General features: G+C 41.6%; 1 protein-coding gene across 3 annotated transcripts in view; it reads left to right on the top strand.

Annotated features, from left to right (window-relative positions):
- Positions 1-6917: 6917 nt before the first annotated feature.
- TTC28 (tetratricopeptide repeat domain 28) overlaps positions 6918-9843 on the top strand; it is a 115090-nt gene continuing 112164 nt past the window's right edge. For 2 of the 3 annotated variants that reach the window (XM_027652424.1, XM_027652423.1), the window contains exon 1: positions 6918-7317. In XM_027652424.1, coding sequence (XP_027508225.1) covers positions 7090-7317 — 228 coding nt within the window. In that variant the 5' untranslated portion in view covers positions 6918-7089. The remainder of the gene's footprint in view (positions 7318-9843) is intronic. The other variant, XM_027652427.1, reaches the window with a different exon arrangement.

Below are 9843 nucleotides of genomic sequence, written 5' to 3'. Positions count from 1 at the left end.
GGTGCGGAGGGGCCGGGCCTGCCCCCGAACGCTGGAGCGGGACCCGCGCGGGCTGGGAGCTCGGATGTCGGCGCGGGCATTGTGCTCGCTCCGGGCGCCCCGGTAAGCAAACCCGAAACTTATCTCGTTAAAATCTCCAGAGTTTGACGGTAAATGTGTCAGGTGTACTTCGCGGCGCTGCAGAGCTCCAGACCCTGCTGCAGTGGCACAGACACAAACGTTCTCAGGCTGGCTGTGCCTCCACCGGGCACGCCGGCCGCGGGGAAAGTTGTCATGAACTCGATTGTAGGAGCTTTGTTACTGACAGAGCTTGGGATCTGGCCATTGGATTCAGTCAGTGCATCTTGGATGACAGCAAATGTCGTGAATGTGGCTCTGCCCATGCACTAGAACACAGACTGGCCATCAAGGGTGAGAGGTATTATCCCAGTCAGCAGCCCGCACTCCTGTAGTTTGATATTGCAGCCATAGGGATGCCCCTGGCTGTCCTCAGTGAACAGAGTTGAAACAGCTGTGTGCCTATACCTTATTGTCCTTCCTCATCTTTTCTTGAAGCTGTTTGTGTTTATTCTTGGATGTGTTTCATTTTTCTTGGAGGTTTTCATAATCCTAGATAATATCATCCTTCCTGTGCTTTCTTCTGTGGCGGAACAAGAACTCTTCAGGTGCTAATGGAACCCTTTATAGGCTCTTTGAAAAGAGTTTATTGATAAGTCAATGAGTGGGTGCACCTTGAATGTTAAAAGATTTTTGTCAGCAGTAGGGTTCCCTTTTTGGGAGTGGGGGGTGTTTTCTGGTCTAAACACACAGTCACATGTTCTTGGAGGTTCTAGGTCTTACTAATGTATAAGACTACTGATTCTTATTAGTGATAATTGTCATTAATGATTATTGTTACTTGTATGTACTCTGTACTATCCAAATCTCAGTTTTCAAGAGGTGGAATCCACTGCAGCAGCAGCAGCAGTCTGTGTGTGGATTTCTGCTGGAAATGGATCAAGTCTTCTTTTGTGGCTGCTTCCCTGTATCCCATTATCCCCCTCTTGACTGAGGCGAAAAACCTCTTTCTTGTCCACTGTGAGTCCTTTCCTCTCTGCCTGGATACCAGTTGCCTCCATGACAACTGGGCAGGTCCATACTTGAGCTGGAGCACTGCAATGAGAGATTGCAGGTAAGGTACCTGTCACCTGCACATCAGTGGGTTCTGGGATTGCCCTTGTGCCGGTGGACCAGCACTGCTGGTGGCACATGTCCCTTCAGAGACAACAGCTGGACTGCAGCAGTGGAATGGTTTGTTGCAGACAGCAAAACCCAGGGAGCAATAGCCCTGCTGCCCTAACAGGTGTTCCTCGAGTGAGGTTCCTGTTCAGGCCTGGCTTTTGCTGCATTCTTGATTCAAGACTCCCTCCTTTCTGGCTCTGTCTCCCTGTGGCTCACTGACAGGCCAGAGGGAAAGTTCTGTTTTCTCATTGATAGTTTGCAATTAAATGATTATTAATAATAAGTAAATTGAGTATTTTGAGCTCCCTTTAGCTTATACTAGTCCTCTCTTTTACGTTAGTGATAGATCTCTTCAAGCTCAGTGCTGGAAGCTCACAATTGCTTCTCATTTAAAAAAAAAAAATTTAAAAAAACCCTTTTTCTATAGGAAATTTTGTATATAAGCTCTGGTTAAAAAAAATCTGTTTCCTTCCTGTTGATAAGTTCATACTTAAACTATTTTTGTCTCCAATTGCAATGCAAAATCAAAGTAGTAAAATATTTGCAGAACAATATGCTCCAGAAGGTTAGACATACATTCCATTAAGAAATTTACTAAAATGTGGGGGGAGTGTTAATAGAATAGTGCTGTCAGTTATGGTTTTCTTTTCAAGTCGTATGTCCCTTTTGATTTATTTATGCTTTTAGACAAGCTATAGCTTTTCTATGATGTATGATTTTCTGTGAAAATCCAAAAATTTCATATAGAATTTGGTGGTGGTTTTGTTTTAAATTTGTAAATTTGACTACTATGTTATCTCATAGTTTGTGAAACTCTAACCTGGAGTTTTATTTATATACATCTATAATGTAGATTTATCAGAGGAAATTGAAGCCTGGTCTGCCAGGATGGTATTTACTGGCACTGGTGGGGGTGCTTTAGGCTGCGGGAGCTGTGAGGTGCGATGCTCTGACAACCGCACAGAGTCGGTGCTGAAGGTTAAACCTGCAGGACATCGAAAATGGCAGAAGAGCAGAAGTTTGTAGGGTTTCCTTCATACTGCTTCTGATGTGGAGAAGGTGCCTATGGCAGTGCTAAAGGGTGCTGGGCGGTGGCCCAGGGTTTGTTTTCGTGGAGGCTCCAAATCGCACAGGCAGTTGCAGCCACTGTTCCGCTGACAGAGTCGTGTCCCCAGGGGCTGTTCTGCCCTGTGTCTCCTTTCCCTGCCGGTTTGTTGGGGGATAACCCGGCTCACTGCCTGGTTTGTTGACGTCCCACCTCTGGGGGTGTATGTATTGTGTTGCTTCAATTTAAGGAAACATTTTCTTGCATCTGTGAAGATGTGCTCCCAAGCAACACTTGGTAACAACTTATGAAGACAAAAGCCAGCTTAGAAAAGCCTGTCAGCCTGGGCAGCTGTTGTGCACATCCTATGGTGGCTTGATCCTTCAGTTTTGGTGGCCTTTCATTTCTTTCCACACTGTTTCTGTTAAAATTCTGCTCTGACTGTGGGGAGATTGCATGTGGCTTGGCAAAGTTTCGTGTCTGTTCAGGAGTGTGGTACAGCCTGGCTGAAGTGTTGGCTACTGGGAGCAGGGAAGTTACAGGGATAGACTTTTTTGTGCTTGATTTGTTCTTGGACTCTTGTTGAAGCCAGTTTCTGTCACAGGAAAACAATAATACCCCAGTATACGGACTGAAAAACATAAAACCATTGTACAGATAAAAATACAAGATGATGTAGAGATATTTTCATAGAAATGGAAGCTCAGTTACAGGTTTAAGCTGATTTTGGAAACCTGTATTTAGCATAAGTTACTGTCACTTTTTTCCAGAATCCACTTGGAATGCCTGTTTTTCTCCTTACCTCTTTTTTCCTCTTTCTGATGCTTCCTTAAGTATCTTGAGCTATTTAGATAATTTAAGATATAAAATTGCCACATATGACACCTAAAGTATTTTTTTTTAAATTATGAAGAGCTTTTTTAAAAAGATGTCTTAATTATGGATTTGCCACCCAAGACATCATCTATATAAGGCTTATTTATTTGGTTACATAGCATTAAATAAGAGGGATTACGTACAAATGAACAAGCTGACTTGTAAAATTGGTTCTTTGATAAAACGTTCTCTTCTCTCTGTTAAACCACATTGTTTTCCCTTGTCCTCTTGTCTTGGAGCAGAGTCTGGATTTGCTGTTATCTCTTCTCACTCATCTTACTGGAACTCACTGGGAATCTGGTCCCCATGTCTTTCTGGATAGCCATGTGCTCTTCAGACAGTCACATCTTTCGGTGTGTGTGGGCACTGCTTTTATTTGGTGAGTGTTCTGTACAGACGACTTCAGTTTAGCAAGCTTGGTCTGGGAAGACAAGTTCTTGTAACCTAGGTTTTGGTGTGTATTCAAATTCCTGTTTGCTCTGTGGGATTGGGAGTTTGTTTCTTCTTGAAAAGAAAAAGACCAAAGAAAATTGTAGGTGTTTAACCCTCCCCTCTCCTGGCCAGTAGGGTTGAATCCTGAGCACCTTCTGGCAGAGGAGGCTTTTTCACCAGTGAAGGGAATTAATTACTGAGTCTCATCTGAAGCAGATATTGTGGGACCTTCTGTCTGATGTGGCCTCAGTAGTAGGAGCTGGTTTCTGCTGCCTAATGCTGGTTTGGAGGAGTAATACTGAGAAACTTGTGCCATCTTTCTTCTTCAGAAATACATGAGCTCCTAACTCAGACTTTCTCTGCTAGATCCTCTTCTGCACTTCTTTAGAACCTTCTTTGTTCTGCTGCTCTAAGAAACTTCTTTAGCATTGGTTTAGTACAGGAGAGCACCTTCTACTACAAAATGTTAGGCAGCCCAAGTTTGTGCATTGCCATTACCTTCCACTATATTAGCAGAAGAGCAGTGCTAACTGGAAAGCAGGGATGACTTTTTAATGAGTACTTTTTGTGTGTTGGTACCATCATCATAGTCTTTTTTTATTTGTGGTTTGAGTGCCAGAGTGACTCAGTTTTACTGTCCTGTGGTTTTTTCTTTTACCTAATGATGTTTTACTGCCTTACGTAGCTCTCATGATCGCAGCAATTAAATAATGGCATATTCCACAAATTACCATCATAGTTTCCATTAAACTAGTTTCCTTTTTCTTCATGAGATTATTTAGTGTCACAGTATATTAGGGGCCATTTCACTTGGACTGAGAAGATGTCTGCTCTTGGATTCTCCTCCTTGTTACAGACTCACAGTATGATTCTGGAAGCACCATTAACAAGTTTGTGTGTTCATTTGTTTGTGCGTAATAAACTGCCAGAAAAGACAGCTGTTGTTGGACTTGTCTCACTGGTGCTCCTTGAGGTTGTGTCCTCACAGAGGCTCTGCTGCCAAGGGCTTGGTGGCTCTTGGTTGGCCTGGGCAGGCTGGTCCTGGCCAAGCAGTGCTGATGGGCTGAGAGCACAGTCCTGTGGTGAGGGTGAGGTGCCCCTCCTGCCACAGCCCTGAGCTCTCCAGGGTGGTGTGGCTGTGCCTTCTCGCCAGGCCAAGCTTCCTGCTGGAGCCAGTTATTGCAACTGGTAAGGAATCTGTTTCCTGACCTACCTATCTTCTAAATAACTTGAGTTCATGATTAGTTGTGGTACTGCTTGTGGAAGCTGCGGTCATTCACTCTGAATGTGATAAAAGAGTGGGAACTATACAGTGCTTGGTCTTTGGCATTGTCCCTGATGCATGTCAGTGACCAGGAAATACACTGACAGGGAGACCTTTAAAAACACATGGGGAAAGTGCTGCCCCTGGCACCTGGGTACTCACCAGCCTCACTTCTGCAGTACCTCCAGCCCCCTCGTGACAAATTCTCAGGGTTTCCTCATCTTTGTGTTTGAACACCTGTCTGTGTAGTAGCTACTGAATCCTCACACTGAGTTCTTGCAGGTCCTGAGGTTGCAGCAAACTGTCCACAGGATGAAGTTTATGGTCAGATGCTCACAAATGTGTGAGTTATTGCCCTGCTTGGACAAAGCAAGATGTTCAGCTCAAACATTTCTGTGGTTGCTCAAAGTACAGCCGTTTTCCTGCTGGTAGTTGGGAATATACGAGGTTGCTGTTTGTAAACTTGATTGAAGTAGCAAAGAAGCATCTGGTGCATTTAAAGATGTACTGCACATGGAAGGGATTTTTGAGGATGCAGAAATTTGCTTTTTATAATGTTTTTCATAATGATAATAATATTGTAGTGATAATAAAAGTTACATACTAGCTTGTATTAGCAAGAATATAAAAAGCAACTACACAGATGAAATGAACAAAGCGTTTGGTTAAGTCTGCCGTAGACAGGACAAGAAACAGTACATCTACTGGTACAGAGGAAATTTGGGGTTCTTGTTAGGACACATATTTTGATTATGAAAATCCTGAAGCAGTGTAAGGAGATTGCCTGAGTAAAACACGGAGTCTCCTTCAGTAGAGAAGTTTAGAAGAAGTTTGGACAAACACCTGTCAGAAAAGAATGAGTATAATAATGAGATAAATAAGAAATTGGTAGTTTCTAACTTGATGCTTTTCTGCTGTTATTTGACTTAAGGAAGAAAAAAAAGAAAAGTCTATTGACAAATTGGTGCTTGAGACAGGATGTCAGTTTGCAGCTTGCTTCCCTTTCCACCTTTACAAATATGCCTCAGCTGGCTCTGGTAATATATTTAAGCCCTGCAGTTGTTGTGGTAACAATATGTGATATTCTTAACCTTTTTTCAGTCTGGAGGGCTAAAACTAGATGACACCAATCTTAACTATAGTAGTCTAAACCTTTAATGAACATTTCCCAGTACTTTGTATGTTACTATATGTATTGTGTTGCCTGTTGCCAAAAATGATTACCGCACAATTCGCAACTGCCTTGTCATCAGAGTTGGACAAAGATGTTCTTGCTGAGTTCTTGAGGGTCCTTGGGAGAGAGTAGGGTTTGCGTGACAGAAACAGTTACTGACTACAAAGGACTGGCTGAGGAAAATGTGGAATGTAGAAAGTTAAATGAGGAGAAAGGGTGTACCGGAATCAACGGGACTAGGACTTTCTAGAGCTCACTTGAAATAATAATATTTATAATTAGAAGGCAAACAAATTTTCTTTGTTATTTTGTATTGCCTGAGGTTGTCAGTCTGGGAAGGCGGCTCTGCCAACAATGACTGTTCTGTTGCTAAAATAAATTTTATGTCTCACTAGTTTCTGTGAGTATACCTGGTTCCAAAGACTCATCCTTCCCTTCCCTTTATGAACAATTTGCAGCTGCAAGTAGCTGGATTGTGGAGGTTTGTGAGCAGATGTACCACTGCAAGTTCTTTGGTTGGAAGAGGATTAATATATTCTTCCACTGTCTAGCATGCATGTGCTTCTGTGTAATCTGCATATCAAACTTCAGATGTACCAGCTTCATCTTCATGTTCACACCTGCCACCTGCTCAGAGAAACTTCTTTACCTGGCAACTGTGCTTAGTGCCCTACAATCAAATAGTGTGGCTGAGGAGGAAAACACTTGTGTGTGGAATGCAGCATACATAAACAGACTACAGCTGCTCCTGTGTCTAAAAGACATCCTTCATAGGAAATTACATGTTTTGTAAGACTTTTTTTCTGTTACTTTTGTACCCTCAGAAAGAGATATCAATAGATTAAAAAATGTTCTTTTCTTAAGAATCTGATTCTGAATTCATAATTTGTTCTGCAGTGATGCTTGTGGCTTTAATTTCTGCTGCACAGTTTGTAAATAGTTTGATTTTTTTTTTTTTTTCCCTTTCCGTTTTTGGAGTAGCATTTCTTAACACTAACATATAATTTCTCCCTTTGCCCCTCCCAGATTTCTTTCTTTGGATCAAAATCTCTTGGAAGAAAAAGTCCTGACAGTCCCATGTTGAGCAAAGCTGAATTTGTTGAGAAAGTTCGCCAGAGCAACCAGGCTTGCCATGACGGCGATTTCCACACCGCGATCGTGCTCTACAACGAGGCCTTGGGGGTCGACCCCCAGAACTGCATCCTCTACAGCAACCGCTCGGCAGCCTACATGAAAATCCAGCAGTATGACAAGGCCCTGGATGATGCAATCAAAGCACGACTTCTGAATCCCAAGTGGCCGAAGGTAAGGAAGTGTATTTGTCTTCTGGGGAGGGAGTAACTCCCGTGGGGCTGTTGGTCAGGTATGTAACACCCAGTGTAAACAAGTGCATGTGTTTCTGTACTAAAGTCTGGTTGTGCTAAAAGCTCCAGATAATAATATATTTTGTGTTTAAAGGTTGTTTGACTTGAATTACCTGTTGGGTATTAAACAGTTTTCTGTGTAAACATACTGTTCCCCAGTGGGATCGTGCTACCATTTTACTGTTTTAACCCAGCATGGTTTCTGGGTTGTGAAGACCAGACATCTGTTTTAATGTTCAATGTAGTCATCATTCATCAGCATCCAGGAACATGTGGTTGCAAAACTCTGAGAGGTATCATGGAGATTCTTATTAGTAATGGAGCGATAAGGCCTTTCAAAATAGTGTTCAAAGAGTGTTTGTGTGTAGTATATTTTGGATAAACATTTGAAGAAATATGTATCTTGGCATTCTCACTTAGACCTGACTATGCAAGGAAACATTTGTAAAGAGTAAATGGTGTTGGTTGCCTCTTCCTCCTGGGCTTGCTTCCCACCAGCTGCCATTGATTGCTCCAGTAGCTGCCTCTCCTTGGCTAGCCCGGGGCCAGCCCTTCACATGCTGATTGATTTTAGCAGCATCTGCTCCAGATTCCATTTCTCCTGTCAATCCCTCACATCAGCAACTTCAGCTGAAAGTGCAGTTTAAGGGCAGACTCATCACCCAGGTTCCTCTCCTCAGAAATTAGAGCAGGTAGCAAGCATAGTGCTTTTCACCAGCTGGGCTTCAAACTGTTTTCTTTTATTTCCCAGCAGGTCACTCTAAGTCTCATATTTTGATTTCTATTTTTTATTTGGCTTCTAGAAAAGCCTTTTCATATGCTTCCTTAAGACTTGAATCAGTACAGATTTGAAGAAACTCCTACTTTAGCAGGGAGATGATTTATGAACTTCTAAGTTGAGTTGCTGTTGGGTGGGGTTTTTTGTGTTGTGGTGGTTTTTTTTGTTTTGTTTTTGTTATTTTTTGGTTATTAAATGGTTTGTATTACTGAATGCCATAAAAGATTTTGCATATATTTGTATGAAGGACTGTTTTTAAAGAAAGAAAATTTCATTACTGTCATTAAACTCTAGCTGTCCAGTTCAGTTAACTTCAGGGAGCTAAGGAGTATGAAAGCCAGGGTACCTGTGCTCAGTTTTGTATCCTGGTTCTGGTGGTGATTTACTATAGAGCTGACTTAGATGAAAAGCTGTGAAAAGGTTTCATAAAAGAATACTTTCAAAATGCCAGTCACAGAAGTATAGCAACCTTTGGAAAAGATTGGAAAAGACCTGTGGATCAAAACAGAAGATAAGATGGAAAAGATTTACGAGCTAAAAATCTGTGTTAAATGAAGGTATTGCTAACTGTCTGTTAAATACAGAAATAATAGAATATGTATTGATGCAGTACTAAGGTGAAATATTAAAAAAGAAATTCCCCAAACATTCTTAATATAAAATAGTAACAAAAAAAAGAGACTTTTTTTCAGGTAGACTGTATCACCGAGTTAAAAATATGAAGTAACTGTTTTGATTCTAGTTCTGACCTTGAGCAAACTCTATTTCTTTGTTTATTTTCTTTTTACAAAAAGTCAGGTGGCACTTTTACAGAACAGTTTGAGGCTCACTGGTGGAAAAAGTACTGGCAGACCTAAATAATGATGCTGTGATGCCATGGCATCTGTTCTTGTTTTACTGGATCAGTGTGTAAAGGATATCTTGTTCCATGATACAGTACATTCATGTACTTTGAAAGTTGCTATCAGTCTGCAATAGGAGAGTCAATGTAGCTTATCCAGGCTTCCTGTCCTGTGTAAAGCTCACCCCCAGTCCCTGGTTGTATCTTCCCTTTTATCTTTTCACAGTGTTACCTGTAGTTTGTCAGTGCCTCACACACTCTCCTCTTTTCTCTCAAACTGTCAGAATCCCATTTGGAATCGTATCTCTGGTTTTAAACTTCAATGATCCACTGTTTTTTTTTCAGATTATCAGTATTTTGCTTCAGAGGCTGTGTCTTGGCCATGTCCTCTGTGTCCACACGTGCATTACAAGGTCCAATCTGATCTTTTGTTGTCATGGTTCTTTTAAGACTTTGTATGTAGAAACAGATTTTTGTTTTCACTTGGGCAGGTACTTTAAGAGCATAAACATTAAATGAATTTCCCTTCAAGGCCTTTCATTAGCTGGATTGAAGGTCGAAAAGGTGTTGAACAGAAATTATTTGTAGAGGTTGGAGTCTGACTGCCCTGCCTGCCTTCATTGACACAGTTGTGATAGAAGTCTCATAAAAATGGCTTGGCTGGGAGTGTGGCTTGGCTTTTATTTAGAAATTGTGCTACTACAGTAATTGAGATAATGAAAACCCACAGCTGAATGAACTATTTTTTGTCCTCTATGTGTTCATTCCACTGGAGTTGTGATTTTCACACTCTTCTGCATAATATTTCCCTTTTTCTTTGAATTGTTTCCACAAATCATCTGTAGTGA

The sequence above is a fragment of the Corapipo altera genome, unplaced genomic scaffold (assembly GCF_003945725.1).
Source record: "Corapipo altera isolate COAL_440 unplaced genomic scaffold, ASM394572v1 67, whole genome shotgun sequence".
Taxonomy (NCBI): domain Eukaryota; kingdom Metazoa; phylum Chordata; class Aves; order Passeriformes; family Pipridae; genus Corapipo; species Corapipo altera.
Note: the sequence above shows the minus strand (reverse complement) of the source record. Positions and strands in the feature narration are given on the sequence as shown.